Raw genomic sequence first — 18,155 nt, forward strand, 5'->3', positions numbered from 1 at the left:
CAGTGTTAGGCCAGAGCTGCAGCCACTAGGACGCGCTCTATAGGCAGTAGCAGTGTTAGGCCAGAGCTGCAGCCACTAGGGGTGCTCTATAGGCAGTAGCAGTGTTAGGCCAGAGCTGCAGCCACTAGGGGGCGCTCTATAGGCAGTAGCAGTGTTAGGCCAGAGCTGCAGCCACTACAGCGTGCTCTATAGGCAGTAGCAGTGTTAGGCCAGAGCTGCAGCCACTAGGGGGTGCTCTATAGGCAGTAGCAGTGTTAGGCCAGAGCTGCAGCCACTAGGGGGGGCTCTATAGGCAGTAGCAGTGTTAGGTCAGAGCTGCAGCCACTAGGGGGAGCTCTATAGGCAGTAGCAGTGTTAGGCCAGAGCTGCAGCCACTACAGCGTGCTCTATAGGCAGTAGCAGTGTTAGGCCAGAGCTGCAGCCACTAGGGGGTGCTCTATAGGCAGTAGCAGTGTTAGGCCAGAGCTGCAGCCACTAGGGGGGGCTCTATAGGCAGTAGCAGTGTTAGGTCAGAGCTGCAGCCACTAGGCAGGGGTGCTCTATAGGCAGTAGCAGTGTTAGGCCAGAGCTGCAGCCACTTGGGGCACTCTATAGGCAGTAGCAGTGTTAGGCCAGAGCTGCAGCCACTAGGGGGCGCTCTATAGGCAGTAGCAGTGTTAGGCCAGAGCTGCAGCCACTAGGGGGCGCTCTATAGGCAGTAGCAGTGTTAGGCCAGAGCTGCAGCCACTAGGGGTGCTCTATAGGCAGTAGCAGTGTTAGGCCAGAGCTGCAGCCACTACAGCGTGCTCTATAGGCAGTAGCAGTGTTAGGCCAGAGCTGCAGCCACTAGGGGGCGCTCTATAGGCAGTAGCAGTGTTAGGCCAGAGCTGCAGCCACTAGGGGGCGCTCTATAGGCAGTAGCAGTGTTAGGCCAGAGCTGCAGCCACTAGGGGCGCTCTATAGGCAGTAGCAGAGTTAGGCCAGAGCTGCAGCCACTAGGGGTGCACTATAGGCAGTAGCAGTGTTAGGCCAGAGCTGCAGCCTCTAGGGGGCGCTCTATAGGCAGTAGCAGTGTTAGGCAGAGCTGCAGCCTCTAGGGGAGCTCTATAGGCAGTAGCAGTGTTAGGCCAGAGCTGCAGCCACTAGGGGGCGCTCTATAGGCAGTAGCAGTGTTAGGCCAGAGCTGCAGCCACTAGGGGGCGCTCTATAGGCAGTAGTAGTGTTAGGCCAGAGCTGCAGCCACTAGGGGGGGCTTTATAGGCAGTAGCAGTGTTAGGCCAGAGCTGCAGCCACTAGGGGTGCTCTATAGGCAGTAGCAGTGTTAGGCCAGAGCTGCAGCCACTAGGGGGCGCTCTATAGGCAGTAGCAGTGTTAGGCCAGAGCTGCAGTCACTAGGGGGTGCTCTATAGGCAGTAGCAGTGTTAGGCCAGAGCTGCAGCCACTAGGATGCGCTCTATAGGCAGTAGCAGTGTTAGGCCAGAGCTGCAGCCACTAGGGGTGCTCTATAGGCAGTAGCAGTGTTAGGCCAGAGCTTCAGCCACTAGGGGGTGCTCTATAGGCAGTAGCAGTGTTAGGCCAGAGCTGCAGCCACTAGGGGCGCTCTATAGGCAGTAGCAGTGTTAGGCCAGAGCTGCAGCCACTAGGGGGCGCTCTATAGGCAGTAGCAGTGTTAGGCCAGAGCTGCAGCCACTAGGGGTGCTCTATAGGCAGTAGCAGTGTTAGGACAGAGCTGCAGCCACTAGGGGTGCTCTATAGGCAGTAGCAGTGTTAGGCCAGAGCTGCAGCCACTAGGGGGCACTCTATAGGCAGTAGCAGTGTTAGGCCAGAGCTGCAGCCACTAGGGGAGCTCTATAGGCAGTAGCAGTGTTAGGCCAGAGCTGCAGCCACTAGGGGGCACTCTATAGGCAGTAGCAGTGTTAGGCCAGAGCTGCAGCCACTAGGGGTGCTCTATAGGCAGTAGCAGTGTTAGGCCAGAGCTGCAGCCACTAGGGGCGCTCTATAGGCAGTAGCAGTGTTAGGCCAGAGCTGCAGCCACTAGGGGGCGCTCTATAGCTAGTAGTAGTGTTAGGCCAGAGCTGCAGCCACTAGGGGGCGCTCTATAGGCAGTAGCAGTGTTAGGCCAGAGCTGCAGCCACTAGGGGCGCTCTATAGGCAGTAGCAGTGTTAGGCCAGAGCTGCAGCCACTAGGGGTGCTCTATAGGCAGTAGCAGTGTTAGGCCAGAGCTGCAGCCTCTAGGGGGCGCTCTATAGGCAGTAGCAGTGTTAGGCCAGAGCTGCAGCCACTAGGGGGCGCTCTATAGGCAGTAGAAGTGTTAGGCCAGAGCTGCAGCCACTAGGGGGCGCTCTATAGGCAGTAGTAGTGTTAGGCCAGAGCTGCAGCCACTAGGGGGGGCTTTATAGGCAGTAGCAGTGTTAGGCCAGAGCTGCAGCCACTAGGGGTGCTCTATAGGCAGTAGCAGTGTTAGGCCAGAGCTGCAGCCACTAGGGGGCGCTCTATAGGCAGTAGCAGTGTTAGGCCAGAGCTGCAGTCACTAGGGGGTGCTCCATAGGCAGTAGCAGTGTTAGGCCAGAGCTGCAGCCACTAGGATGCGCTCTATAGGCAGTAGCAGTGTTAGGCCAGAGCTGCAGCCACTAGGGGTGCTCTATAGGCAGTAGCAGTGTTAGGCCAGAGCTGCAGCCACTAGGGGGTGCTCTATAGGCAGTAGCAGTGTTAGGCCAGAGCTGCAGCCACTAGGGGCGCTCTATAGGCAGTAGCAGTGTTAGGCCAGAGCTGCAGCCACTAGGGGGCGCTCTATAGGCAGTAGCAGTGTTAGGCCAGAGCTGCAGCCACTAGGGGTGCTCTATAGGCAGTAGCAGTGTTAGGACAGAGCTGCAGCCACTAGGGGTGCTCTATAGGCAGTAGCAGTGTTAGGCCAGAGCTGCAGCCACTAGGGGGCACTCTATAGGCAGTAGCAGTGTTAGGCCAGAGCTGCAGCCACTAGGGGAGCTCTATAGGCAGTAGCAGTGTTAGGCCAGAGCTGCAGCCACTAGGGGGCGCTCTATAGGCAGTAGCAGTGTTAGGCCAGAGCTGCAGCCACTAGGGGGGGCTTTATAGGCAGTAGCAGTGTTAGGCCAGAGCTTCAGCCACTAGGGGCACTCTATAGGCAGTAGCAGTGTTAGGCCAGAGCTGCAGCCACTAGGGGGGGCTTTATAGGCAGTAGCAGTGTTAGGCCAGAGCTGTAGCCACTACAGCGTGCTCTATAGGCAGTAGCAGTGTTAGGGAGTCTTGCCCAATGTCTCCTTACTGGATAGGGGCAGCTTACTGAACAGGAAGAGCCGAGATTCGAATCCAAGTCTCCTGTGTCAGAGGTGGAGCCCTTAAAGTAAACCTGAGACGAAAGGAGGCAACATTTTTATACCTTCCTGGGGCTTCCTCCAGCCCCCTCCATGCAGATCACTCCCTCGCCACCGTCCTCAGTCGTCTGGACCCTCCGGTAGCAGCCCTGTTCTCAGGCAATCGGGCGTACTGCACATGCGCAGTCCCATCGCTGGGAGCCGCAGTAGTGAGACAGGGGAGTACGCTTGCCCACATTGCACCAGCGCTGACTGGCCCTGACTGGCCGAAGATAATGGTACTGCTACCGGAGGATCCAAGAAGCTTTGGACGGCGGCGAGGGAAAGATCTGCGTGGAGGGGCTGGAGGAAGCACCAGGTATGTATAAAATGTTTTCCTCTTAACCAGTACACTATCCAGCCACTGCCAGTTATCAAATTTGTATGTTTATAAGTTACCAAAATAAAACCCTTATAAAAAAGACATAATTAAAAAAATATATATATAAATAGTGACCTTAGGGACTTGTTTAATATGTACTATATGCCATGAGGGTATATTATTGTTATTTTTTGCAAATAAAGGCTTGTAATTATTGATATAGTATTTATTATTTATTGCATAAGGGCGATTATTGAGAAACACGGGTGCACATCCTGCAGTTCATAGTAATGTCCGTAGCACTTGTATCAGCACCAGCACAGCGCCCCCTGTGATGTACGCACTGCTGCGCGCCTGGTGTGATCCAGCTGTGATGTAATTGGTGATTGCCTGGTGTGATCCAGCTGTGACGTAATTGGTGATGGTCCCGTCATTGCACATGTTGCCCTGACAACAGTACAGCTTCTGGCTGGGCTGGAGGTACATGACAGACGACAGACCGTAGCAGACATCTGTAGAGACACAGCCCCGCATCAGCGTGTTCCCCTGAGGAAACCCTGGACAAAGACAGAATGAGACAGGCATTGGTGGAAACATAACAATACTTCTATTATAACACATAGCAGTTCTGCGGGGGTGGCGCTACAACGTATTAGCGTGTTCCCCCGAGGAAACCCTGGACAAAGACAGAATGAGACAGGCATTGGTGGAAACATAACAATACTTCTATTATAACACATGGCAGTTCTGCGGGGGTGTCGCTACAACGTATTAGCGTGTTCCCCCGAGGAAACCCTGGACAAAGACAGAATGAGACAGGCATTGGTGGAAACATAACAATACTTCTATTATAACACATAGCAGTTCTGCGGGGGCGGAGCTACCCCACATCAGTGTGTTCCCCCGAGGAAACCCTGGACAAAGACAGAATGAAGCAGGCATTGGTGGAAACATAACTACTTCTATTATAATGCATAGCAGTTCTGTGGGGGCGGAGCTACCCCACATTAGGGTGTTCCCCTGAGGAAACAGTGGACAAAGACAGAATGAGACAGGCATTGGTGGAAACATAACAATACTTCTATTATAACACATGGCAGTTCTGCGGGGGTGGCGCTACAACGTATTCGCGTGTTCCCCCGAGGAAACCCTGGACAAAGACAGAATGAGACAGGCATTGGTGGAAACATAGCTATAATTCTTTTATTGCTCATAATAGTCCAGTGGGGGTGGAGCTACCCCACATCAGCATGTTCCACCGAGGCAACCCTGGACAAAGACAGAATGAGGCAGCCAGGCAAGCATTGGTGGAAACATAGCTATAATTCTATTATCGCTCATAATAGTTCAGTGGGGGCGGAGCTACCTCACATCAGCATGTTCCCTCGAGGAAACCCTTGACAAAGACAGAATGAGGCAGGCATTGGTGGAAACATAACAATAATTCTGTTACTACTCATAATAGTTCAGCGGGGGCGGAGCTACAATGTATTAGCGTGTTCCCCCGAGGAAACCCTTGACAAAGACAGAATGAGGCAGGGATTGGTGGAAACATAACAATAATTCTACATGGTGGGCCATTTATATGGATACACCTTAATAAAATGGTAATGATTGGTGATATTAACTTCCTGTTTGTGGCAAATTAGTATATGTGAGGGGGGGGGGGGGGGGGGGACTTTTCAAGATGGGTGGTGACCATGGCGGCCATTTTGAAGTTGGCCATTTTGAATCCAACTTTTGTTTTTTTCAATAGGAAGAGGGTCATATGACACATCAAACTCATTGGGAATTTCACAAGAAAAACAATGGTGTGCTTAGTTTTAACATAACCTGTCCTAACTCTATAGTGGCTTTCATAACTCTTCATGTAGGGCTATTTACTATAGTTTATTTACTTTAATACATACGTGTGCTGTGATTATTTAAAAAAAAAAAAACTTTCTTACCATCGCTCTGTGCGCCAATCTCTGCATCAGAGGTAGGGGGGAGAAAACATGGCTCCGGGAAACTGTATCGGGGAGGGGTGTGGCTTTGAAAAAGTGGGGTGTGTTTAAAGATGTAGCAAGGGCGTGTCTTAGTGTCCCTTTTTCCTGGCTCAGAAACTTGGGAGGCGTGGCTAAATTAATACACTATATGGGTGTAACGATTGGTGTAGCAACACAGACGTCTGATTATTGTGTGATCTGCAGTATCACCAATAATGCAGACACTATACCTGATTTATGTGATGATCTGCAGAATCACCAATAATACAAGTATAGCTATTATTATTATTATTTATTGTATTTATATAGCGCCAACATATTACGCAGCGCTGCACAATAGATAAAAGGGTTAACATACAAGGTAGGACATACAGGAAACTCACAACAAAACAAGATCATGCAAATGATTTGATAATACAGTGTCAGAGGTTATTTTTTTTTTTTTACACTATAACCTGGGAGATACTAGGATATTCTTTAGATTTCTATGAGGAGACTATGAGGTGTCTCGTGGCACACAGGAGATGGGATGTGGTAGGTTTATAGGTATCTCGTTTAAAGGGAACCAGAGATGAAGCACCCTTGTGTATTTTACCATATATATCAGTAAGAACATTAGAGAAAACACTTACCATGCTCTCTGTTTCATCCTCACTGCTAAAAGTGTCTGTTATCAGCTGTGATAAGAATCCCGGACTGAGCATTCAGTCTGGCTTTGCAGGGAGTCATTATAGCAGAGCCACAAGGGGGCAGGCTTGGGCTTGAAAAGACACCAGAGAAGACAGACTCAGCTATAATCTTTCCGTAGCAAAGCTAGACTGCGTGCTCAGTCGGGGATTCTTATCGGAGGTGATAACAGTCAGATTAAACAGAGAACAATGAAACAAAGAGCAGATTAGGTGTTTACCGTCATGTTCCCACTGATTTATAAGGTAAAATACATGCGGGTGCTTCATCTCTGGTTCTCTTTAAGCCTATGTGGAGAATGGCTAATTTTGGGTGTAGTGTAAATTTTTCCCATAAGTTGGTATTAATGAATCTTATTACATCCTGCTATTAGTCTTCGAGTGCAACGTTCCTAAGGTACCGGCACTCGAGCAGAAGCTGATGCGCACTCTGTCACAGCCTCCCCATCCTGACGACCTGCGCCTGCGCTTTCCTTACACTCCCCTCTGATCCAAACAGGTGGACGCATTCACCTTCTTACAAAGCAGCCAACCAGGTGTGACGTGTCCAACTAGGACAGTTCCTGTTACTTCTCTGATGACCACTTGTAAATACCAGGCCAATCTACCTGACAAATCACATACAGTAGCATAAAGCTCTACAGTTATTTGTGGACACCCATATACATGTCTTTATAGAGGCATACAAGTATATATGACAGTGGAGCCTATATTGTACCATTACCTATAACGTCCATACACGAAGTCATATAACCGGTACATGAGACGATGGTTGTTTGTTGACACTCCCCCAAGCCCGTTTCGTTACACCCGTAACACTTCATGCCGTTTGGAGTCTCATCGATTTTCACTGGAGGAAACAGAGTTTATTAGAAGCATCTTGTCCACTTCTTATGAGTCCAAACAGCCCAGCAAGATTTTCAGATAAATGAAGCCTACTGCTGTATAGCATAGATGCCTGATGCCCAGTCTGGTCCTGACCTAAGCCCACCTACTGGAGCTCTGCCATAGATTGCACCATCTGAAATGTTGCTGAACGTCCCTCATTACCGCTTCCTCTTAAAGTGATAGTACTCCCTCCCCCCACCTATGTAGCCTTACTAGAACACCATAGCTTATTTTTATAAGCAGTCCCGGTTTTCCGTAGTTCGGTGATAATATTCTTCTTCAGTCCCGCCCTTCCAGCAAAAAGTTCAACTTTGACTTGAAAGGCAAACAATTTTCTCCCTACTCCACTCCATCTTACTTCCTGTTCTCTCTTGGAGAGGGTGGGTGGGGACCTGTGTCACTTGCTGGGCAGAGATGGGAGTGGCAGCATTTGGCTTCCAGTGCAAAGCAAAACTTTTGGCTGGGAGGACAGGGTGGGCAAATAATACCACTGCAATACAGAATAAAGGTAATACTTCTAAAAATAAAAGGGTGGTGTTTTCAGATGTTATCATTAAAGGATACCTGAAGTGACATGTGACATAATGAGATAGACATGTGTATGTACAGTGCCGAGCACACAAATAATTATGCTGTGTTCCTTTTTTTCTTTCTCTGCTTGAAAGAGTGAAATATCAGGTATGTAAGTGGGTGACTCAGGCCTGACTCAGACAGGAAGTGACTACAGTGTGACCCTCACTGATAAGAAATTCCAACTATAAAACACTTTCCTAGCAGAAATTGGCTTCTGAGAGCAAGAAAGAGGTAAAAAAGGGGAATTTCTTATCAGCGAGGGTCACACTGTAGTCACTTCCTGTCTGAGTCAGGACTGAGTCAGCCACTTACATACCTCCATATTTAACTGTTTCAGGCAGAGAAAAAAAAACACAGCATAGTTATTTGTGTGCTAGGCACTGTACATACCCATGTCTATCTCATTATGTCACATGTCACTTCGGGTATCCTTTAAGGCTGCATTGAGGCAGGTTGAGGTACACTTCAGGTATGCTTTAAGGTGGCCACACAGAAGTCAGTACAGTCTGATGCTTGCAGGGAAGCTGCGATGTGCCGGCGAGGGATCCCGCATGCCAGTGACGCCGCTGGTGAGTAATTGTAATAACTGGACAAGCCTGACTCGTCCTTACCTATTACAGCTAATTTTTTTTATGATGAGTGAGGCTCGTCCTTAACGCCAGGGAGGTTACATTTATAGCATATGTAGGGCGGGGCCGAGGCAGAGGTGAGAGAGGCTCCAGCCTCAGGGCGCAGTGTAGGAGGGGGCGCAGGGCGGGCCGAGGCAGAAGCGAGAGAGGCTCCAGCCTCTGGGTGCAGTGTAGGAGGGGGGCGCAGGGCGAGGCAGAGGCAAGAGAGGCTCCAGCCTCGGCGCAGTGTAGGAGGGGACGCACAACTCACTCAGCTATCATTCCCCTATTGTGTTTGAAGCAGAGAGAAATAAGAAAAGGGGATACATGGCAGAGACTGCAAGCCAGATAACTAGAGATTAAGGTGTTTGGGGCCCTGGGGCGCCTCTTAGTGTAATAGCAATCAGTGTGTAACGGCTGGGGTGGGAGGGATGGGGGAGGGGCCTCTTAGTCTAATAGCAATCAGTGTGTGACGGCTGGGGTGGGAGGGATGGAGGAGGGGCCTCTTAGTGTAATAGCAATCAGTGTGTGATGGCTGGGGTGGGAGGGATGGGGAGGGGCCTCTTAGTGTAATAGCAATCAGTGTGTAACGGCTGGGGTGGGAGGGATGGAGGAGGGGCCTCTTAGTGTAATAGCAATCAGTGTGTGACGGCTGGGGTGGGAGGGATGGAGGAGGGGCCTCTTAGTGTAATAGCAATCAGTGTGTGACGGCTGGGGTGGGAGGGATGGGGAGGGGCCTCTTAGTGTAATAGCAATCAGTGTGTGACGGCTGGGGTGGGAGGGATGGAGGAGGGGCCTCTTAGTGTAATAGCAATCAGTGTGTGACGGCTGGGGTGGGAGGGATGGGGAGGGGCCTCTTAGTGTAATAGCAATCAGTGTGTGATGGCTGGGGTGGGAGGGATGGGGAGGGGCCTCTTAGTGTAATAGCAATCAGTGTGTAACGGCTGGGGTGGGAGGGATGGAGGAGGGGCCTCTTAGTGTAATAGCAATCAGTGTGTGACGGCTGGGGTGGGAGGGATGGAGGAGGGGCCTCTTAGTGTAATAGCAATCAGTGTGTGACGGCTGGGGTGGGAGGGATGGGGAGGGGCCTCTTAGTGTAATAGCAATCAGTGTGTGACGGCTGGGGTGGGAGGGATGGAGGAGGGGCCTCTTAGTGTAATAGCAATCAGTGTGTGACGGCCGGGGTGGGAGGGATGGAGGGGCGCACTTTGGTGTCTTAGCCTTGGGTGCTGAAGGCCCTTGTCCAGGCTCTGAGCAGATGTATACATTAATGACAAAATTGTACTTTGCCACAGCGGGGCGCTGGACTCCAGAAAGTAAGCTTTTCCCAGAGTTCTGCTTCAACAGTTTCAGTAATTAGTATTATGTATAGAGGCTCATAAAATAAGAGGTCTGTCCTTAGAGTACCTGTATTGACGCCCTGGTTGCAGTTGGGGGCTCCGCAGCACGACACCTCTGAATAGATCCTTCCAGCTCCCGTGTTATAATACAGCTTCCGGCCGCATAGATTGCCGGTGCCGCACCCTTTCACCACCACGTCTGACCTGGAGGCTGCAGGGAGAGGAGAGTCAGTACGGAGAAAACACACATGGCGACTGGCTTACAGCTTAGAGTGGATCTCACCATTGATGCCGCTGACACCAGTAACATAGGCGGTGCTGATGGTCATACACCGATCCTGCAGTCCAGCAGACCGGAGGGAAGTCAGGTTGGAGCTGGCGCAGGATGTGGAGTTCCCCTCGCATGACAGACATCTGAGATTCACGACAGGCGCATCAGTTGGAAGCACTTCTGGCACTAGATGACATAATCATTGAGCAGACTTTGGAATTGGATGAATGGTGAGTTGTTATAATTCAAACAGTAGAAAATCTCTCTCACAAATTGTAGATTCATTCAGCAATGGGGATGAGCAAGCAAATGTTTTATGCTCGATCATGTGGTGAATTCAGGGGCGCCTCTAGCCATCTTGTCACTCCAGGCAAGAAAACCTGTGGCGCTCACAGAACAGACCCCCCCCCCCCCCCACCGTGGCACCCCGACAAGCTCTCCCCCCCACACACACACTGTGGTGCCACCCCGTGAAAATAATCGTAATGCGGCTGCGTTTCTCCAGAAATGAATCGTAATGCGGCTGCCTCCCCTGCTCTGCCAGAACCCCAGACTCCGCAGGCTGGACGTGAACTGTGTGCTGTGGCTGGCAAATTGGCGCAAGCCAGTTCACCACCTGGGGGGGCACACTATCTGACGTGGGTGTGGCTGCAGCCCCTCCTCCCACAGCTGCGCCTTCCTCCAGGCACATCGCTCCAGGCGAGCGCCTGTACGGGCTGGTGGATCAGGCACCTCTATGATGTACATTTTCACATTATTGTTCCCCAAGTGAACCTGAGATAAGAGATAAAAGAAGTTTCATGTATACTTGGGGCTTCCTCTAACCCCCTTCACACTGATCGGCCCCTCGCCGTCCTCCTCCGCCATCACATTCCTCCCCAATCTGGCCCGGTAACTTCAGGAGTCTGGGATTACTGTGCATGCACCGCCCGGCAGCATGCATATGCCTCATCATGCTCCTGTTGCCAGGAGAGTTATGCGCCTGCACCAACTGGACGAATTACCGGGCTACATTGTGATTGCGGAGGCTGCAGGCAGCGGAGAAGGCCGGCGAGGGATCGATCAGCATGAAGGGGGCTGGAGGAAGCCACAGGTATGTATAATACTTCTTTTATCCTTCTTCTCAACTACACTTTAAAGAGAATCTGTATTGTTAAAATCGCACAAAAGTAAACATACCAGTGCGTTAGGGGACATCTCCTATTACCCTCTGTCACAATTTCGCCGCTCCTCGCCGCATTAAAAGTGGTTAAAAACAGTTTTAAAAAGTTTGTTTATAAACAAACAAAATGGCCACCAAAACAGGAAGTAGGTTGATGTACAGCATGTCCACACATAGAAAATACAACCATACACAAGCAGGCTGTATACAGCCTTCCTTTTGAATCTCAAGAGATCATTTGTGTGTTTCTTTCTCCCTGCAGTTCTCATGCACTGAAGTTTCAGGCTGCTCTTTTTTCTCCTGCAAACAGCTTTGCCCTTGTTTGTAATTCTTCAGTATGTGAAAGCCCAGCCAGCTCAGAGGACGATTTATCCAGCTTGTAAAAGATAAGCGAGAAGAGAGAATCTGCCATAATCTAAATAACACACAGGCAGTGTGCAGAGAGGGGCCTGGAGAGGGGAGATTCATCACAGAACCACAACACTGAAGAACTTGGCAGCCTTCCAGACACAGGCCGACAAGTCTGACAGGGGAAAGATACATTGATTTATTACAGAGACTGTGATAGCAGTAAGTGCTGCAGTAAGCCAGAACACATTAGAATAGCTTTTGGAACTTGTAGGATGATAAAAAACAGGATGCAATTTTTGTTACGGAGTCTCTTTAAATACTGCGGTTAATAGCAAAGCCCCCATATATATTGGACTTATCACATTTTCTAGGTGTGTTAAAGAGAAACCGTCACCAAGAATTGAACTTCATCCCAATCAGTAGCTGATACCCCCTTTCCCACGAGAAATCTTTATCTTTTCTCCAATAGATCATCAAGAGGGCTCTGTAGGACCATGGTGCTGACATCACACCGTGGGAGCCATGTTGCATTGTGGGAAATAACACCTGTTATGCAGCTGTTTCCAACTGCCAAAAAAAGCAAGCAGCATCTCCTTCCACTGACATCACCTGCCAGCAGTAAAAATGTCACCCTGTGATAAATGCCAGAATGTAAATCAGGGAGAGGCAAGATTTTACAATGGGCAAACACTGACTAAATCATTTATATATAATTATTGTAAAAATGAAGCACTGTTTTATTACATTATTTTCACTGGAGTTCCTCTTTAAAGAGAACCCGAGGCGGGGTTCTATCATCGCAATCCCCATACAGAGGCTGGGTCTGCCTATAGAGCCCAGCCTCTGTTGCTAGTTAGTTTCCTCCAAAGCCACCCCTGCGCTCAGCCAGACCCCCTAAAACACAGCGGCGCTATGCGGCTGTGTTTACCTCACTAACGTCAGTCTCGGCTGCTCTCCCCGCCTACTGAATCGCTCCGGTCCCCGCCCACGTCCCTTCCCTCCAATCAGCGGGGAGGGAAGGGACGTGGGCGGCGACCGGAGCGATTCAGGAGGCAGGGGAGAGCGGAGACTGATGCTGCGTGACGCCAGCGCGGCTGTGTTTTATGGGGTCTGACAGCGCACAGGGGGGGGGGGGGGCTTTGGAGGAAGCTACATAGCAACAGAGGCTGGGCTCTATAGGCAGACCCAGCCTCTGTATGGGGATTGCCATGGAAGAACCCCACCTCGGGTTCTCTTATGGAGAACAGTGGAAGCAAGGAAAAAAATCTCGTCGGGGCTTGCTATGCTCAAGTACAGTTGGATGCGAAAGTTTGGGTAACCTTGTTAATCGTCATGATTTAAACAATTATTGCACATTTTCTGTTTATCCAATAAACTTCTCAAATATCACTGTGTGTGTCTCCTATATGATGTATTTAACTGACATTTTTTATGGTAACAACCAACAATTTATACAGGAAAATCATGACGATTAACAAGGTTGCCCAAACTTTTACATCCCACTGTATATCAGTGGGAACATTAGAGAAAACACTTACCCTGCTTTCTGCTTCATCCTTCACTGCTCAGCCTGCTTCTTATCAGCCCTGATAAAATCCCCGACTGAGCATTCAGTCTGGCTTTGCTCAGGAATCATTATAGCAGAGCCAGAAGGGGGCAGGCTTGGGCTTGAAAAGACATCAGAGAAGAAAGACTTAGCTATAATGATTTCTGAGCAAAGCCAGACTGAATGCTCAGTGGGGGATTTTATCAGGGCTGATAACAAGCAGGCTGAGCAGTGAAGGATGAAACAGAGAGCAAGGTAGGTGTTTTCTCTAATGTTCTCACTCATATATATGGTCAAATACATGAGGGTGCTTTCTCTCTGGTTCACTTTAACAGACCAATGGGAATCCTCCTCCCTATAGGAGAAATTATTGAGGGGGGACATTTCCAGAGATATTGGCGTAGGAATAACCAAGTATTTCTGGTTAATTTAGAACATTGAAGAACTTTTTTTGTTGTGACATTTTTATTTAAATGTAATTCTTTGTGGAAGTGGGTAAGGGGAACTTCATTACCCCTATGCCCATTTCACATGGGGGTTGGACATCAGGTGGTCTCCTTGTTAATGGGTAACAAGTAGTGGCTAAGAGACAAGTATTAGGGTCAAACTAGCAGTGGGTGCAGAACCAGTGTGGGTGTTAACATAAAGTGGGCACCAAATTCTAGCAGTGATACATTGGAGGGAGTGCCACATTAGGGGCATCATATGTTACAGTGGTTGCTAGAATAGAGATGGTTATAACTCCTACTACCTTCCTCCATCAACCCGTGCATTCCTCCTCTCCACCCCCATAGTGACCAACTATGGGTACCACAATGTCAATTTGACCTGCTGTGTGTGCTTGGGGTGATGGGGTCCGGAACAGTGGGGCATACATGCTACTTCGTTGCTCGGTCAGTTGGGCGCAGAGTAAGCCAAATGACAGTGTCACAGGAGCCCTAGTGGTCGGAACGCAAATTGCCTTCCAGTCGGTTTCAGCACACAGACCATGCACGGAAGTCGACTGAATTTGGGCAGCAGCCCGACCAGAAGGGTGCCTGTGAGGTTACGGTACTTACACTTTACACACTATTTCAGGGTATATCTGCCACCACCACTGGTATGGGCCAGTAGACCCTACTGACTGACTGACTGATCCTGCAAATAAAACGGTTAAACACTCTATTCTGTCTAGCTAGCAGCAACAGTAGCGTCTCTTCAGAAGTCTGGGTTCAGTTGTGCGGCTGACTAGCAGGGTAGCGAAACAGTGAACGACTTTATTAAAGTCTTTATTCACGTGCAATATAAATAATTAACATATACAGAAAATTATTAAAATCAACAATTATTGAACCATTAATAGCCAGTATGAAATAAAAATGAAGAAAATACTTAGGGTTTGTGGAAATATGTCCGTATTGGGAAAAACTTGTAGAGTTTCTTTTGTTTTCAGTTTCAGCAAAGTTCAAAGTCCAAACAAAATGGCTACCACCACTTGTCCCTCAAAGTGGTAGCAGCTTTCAAGAAGGTGGAAAATGGATGAATGAGGGAGGAGTCCCTCGCAAATACTTTTGAACAAGGCACATCTTTGGGTGGAGCCTCAAGTACAGCCCAGGGGTTGGACAGGGGCGGTGAGCTCCCTGGCTGGGTGCCCCATGCCCACCAAATATGACATTTGTCATATCTCGGCTTACGCTTTCCGAACACACACATGACCCACATATTCACACACATATGACACACATATTCATATTTCTCAGACTATGCCAGTTCATATGATACCAAACTTGGGCATGTTTGCATGCCCGGCTAAAAAAACAGTGGAATATCCCAAGTTCTGGTTATGCCAGTGGCCCCAATTTAATATCAAAATACTCACAAGATCCGGACCAGCAGAATGATATAACTTTCACATTTCTCACCTGAACGGTATTCCTTAAATATGCAAAAAAAACATATACAACATTCATTTCTTCCTGCTTATTGCTGCAGCCAGGCTGTCTGGTTTCAAGCTGTGACTAGCTCCCTGGGCTCTCCCTGTATGAAAAGGCCTTTTGGTTTGTTCTTGTTCATTAGTAAATCAAAAGAGCCATCCTGAAGTTAAGCTGATGCTATCTCTCTGCTGAGAAAAGACTGCAGATGCTCCTACACAATGAATCCAGATATAGCACGTCACTGGCAATCGGTGCAATAAACCGATTGCGTTCTCGTTTCTCACGGCTGTTCCGTGACAGACGGCCCACCCTGCTGCTGCGTAAACTCCGGGCAGTATCTCAAGGTGACTTCATCACCACGGGTGTCTGACCTGTAAGTGAGACACATGTGACTCCAAAGTCCAAAGGTGGAGAGCTTCAGAGGTGAGTATGGGGGGAACTGAAGGGGTGGGGCTTTACATGTAGGCACGTTTGGGGGGGGGGGGATTTCGTTAAGAGAGAGAATCGATTGGGCTTTAAACCCATGCTGCATAGTCAGTATGTTACATCTGCTCCATTCATTGCTCCCAGCACTATCTGGCACAGTCTTATGTCTGCCGTCGGTACCTGTGTAGTCTTTGTAGTTGCAGTAGTCGCTCTCACAGCAGGTGGACGTCATGGACATAGAATGTTTGCCGGTGTCAATGATGGAGGTTTGGTTGCACAGCTGGGTTGAAGCGCATCCCTTCATTTCCGACGTGGGGCGATCTGGGTATCAAGACAATGAGGCATTGTTAGAAGACTGGTGGGCACGCGTTTATATCAGTAAAATAGGTTCTTAGAATGCTTTAAAGGTGGCCAGTAACGATCCAATTTCTAGCGAAAAATCATTTGAACGATCAGATAATTCTGATCAGAAGTGAAATCATTCACTACACCATCAACGAACCAATCTTTGCTTCCTGACAAACAGACGCTGTGCAATCTTTGCTTCCTAACTATCACAACCAACAAGAAAATCCAAATTTTGGTGTGGCGAAAATCCAATCAGACGACTATTTTTATAATTGTTCGTAATTGATTGTGCCCACAAATGGAGATTATTTACCACCAATCCGATCAGAATGTCTGATCCCTCAAACGATTTTTCCCTAAAAATTGGAAAGTTAACGGCTACCTTTAAAAAGAAAGTCAATTTTCCTTATAAAATGATCCTGTGAAGAAACGCGGAAAAGCCGCCGCATGGACGCAGGATGAGGCGGCTGTTTCCGCGGCTGGCATAGCGGAACGCGGAGAAACCGCCGCGCCTGACGCAGCGGTTTGCGCGCACAGGCCTGCTACTGACAGTCTGACCAGGCGCGGGGAGGCCACCGCATGTGCAGATAGCGGTGCGTCTCACCCCGCGTGCAGGCCAGCAGAGACATTGCAAAGCGTGACTGTTGTGGCTGGGACTGATAGTCCACACAGGTTCAGAATGACGCGCGCGCGCGCTGAGAGGCAGAGTTTATATGACAGCCAGAAGAAGGTCAGCTGACCAAGCTGGTCAGCTGACATTTCCACCACTTTTCATTGGTCCAGCACTTTAGGGTGGCGCTGGCGAGCGCTATAGTATATATACTGGTGGCTGGGCATTTGCTGGTTGTCTGCCGTTGCGATCACTACGTGGTAGCACTCAGGCCTTGTCTGTTTCTGTGTTCTAGCATAGTTTCCAAAGGTGTTGACATCAAGGAGCTCACACCTTATAGCATTAGGAATATTGAATTGTATTATTTGTTATGACCTTCTGCCTGCCTGACTATTCCTCTGATCTCTGATTCTGTACCTTGCTAATTCTGATATCCTGTTGCCAACCTCTGCTCGTTCCTGGACTCTGTACCTGCCTCCTGATTCTGTACCACGTTATTCTGATTCTCCGTTGCCTTACCCTGCCTGTTATTTGATTCCGTATCTGCCTTCTGATCCTGTACCTTATCTGTCTGTGTGTTGACGACCTGGCTTGGCCGACCTCGAGAACTAGCCTTACTGTTAGAGGCAGTTCCCAAATCTGTTAGTGACACCCGCTCATTGGTGTCACTCACGCTCTATCCTTCCCACCTTCTGCTTAGCTCCTCCCCCGGGAGAGTCTAGGCTTACGGAAGGAGCATACGTCTGTGCAGTATTCCTTACTGCCTCTGTACCTACTCCTTAAGTACTGTCTACTAGTGTTACTGTTACACCCAATCACTCACTTCTCTCTCAGGTGTCCAGAGGTTAGTAGATGTATCTGATTATCGGTGATACTGCAGATCACCAATAATCTATATATATAATAGAGTAAGTGCCTCAACCTTCGAGCAAGAAGAAGAAGTACTTTGCATGAGAAAATGTATGCGTGCTCAATCACCAAGTTTTAGGCTTCTTTTCCACGGACTGTTGAGCTGTGTGCTCAGCAAGCAGTTACCAGGCAGCAGCAAGCAGTTACCAGGCAGCAGCAAGCAGTTACCAGGCAGCAGCAAGCAGTTACCAGGCAGCAGCAAGCAGTTACCAGGCAGCAGTGAGCAGATACCAGGCAGCAACAAGCAGTTTCCAGGCAGCAGCAAGCTGTTACCAGGCAGTAGTGAGCAGTTGTAAGAGTTTGAGAGGCATGTTACTGCCTATCAACTGTCCGTGGAAAAGAGGCCTACCCTAGCAAGTCTGGCTTTGCAAATCTGGCCTAATTGGCTATTCATGAGGCAATGCTCATGCAAATATGCATTTGCTTTTGCATGCCAAACTATGCAGGGTCAAAAAACCAATACTGCAAAGCGGTCGCCCTGCTACATGCCAGTGATGAGCGAAAATGCAAAAATTTGTTTCGATAAATTTTTACCGAATTTTCGCCTAATTTCGTTTTGACAGGCAAATTTTCCATCTAATTTTTTCACGTTAATTTTCGCCTAAGGCCAGTCATTTTTGCATTACTTGCGTATGATTGCGGACATTTTCCACATAAGGGCATTAGCGCCCGCATTCAGAGAAGTTTCTTGCGCATTATTGCCGGCATTTTTCCGTATAAACGTCCGCATAGATTGAATTTCCATGCGGATTATTGTGGACATTTTTCCGCATAAGGGCATAAGCATCCGCATACAATGAATTTTCGATGCTATGCGATGCTATGCGATGATATTAAAAACAGGCACTTACCTTAACATCCAT

The 18,155-nt window shown here is 48.9% G+C and overlaps 1 protein-coding gene across 1 annotated transcript; it reads right to left on the reverse strand.

Moving 5' to 3' along the window:
* Nucleotides 1–3,953: 3,953 nt before the first annotated feature.
* Nucleotides 3,954–17,409, reverse strand: LOC137523113 (urokinase plasminogen activator surface receptor-like). The gene is made up of 6 exons (XM_068243333.1): nucleotides 17,362–17,409; nucleotides 15,606–15,746; nucleotides 10,040–10,213; nucleotides 9,824–9,967; nucleotides 7,072–7,197; nucleotides 3,954–4,230 (listed from the first exon to the last, which is right to left on the reverse strand). The coding sequence occupies exons 2-6, from the start codon at nucleotides 15,727–15,729 to the stop codon at nucleotides 3,956–3,958; spliced, it is 843 nt and encodes a 280-aa protein (XP_068099434.1). The 5' UTR covers nucleotides 15,730–15,746; nucleotides 17,362–17,409; the 3' UTR covers nucleotides 3,954–3,955.
* Nucleotides 17,410–18,155: the final 746 nt, after the last annotated feature.

This window comes from Hyperolius riggenbachi, chromosome 6 (assembly GCF_040937935.1).
Source record: "Hyperolius riggenbachi isolate aHypRig1 chromosome 6, aHypRig1.pri, whole genome shotgun sequence".
In the NCBI taxonomy this organism is placed as follows: Eukaryota; Metazoa; Chordata; class Amphibia; order Anura; family Hyperoliidae; genus Hyperolius; species Hyperolius riggenbachi.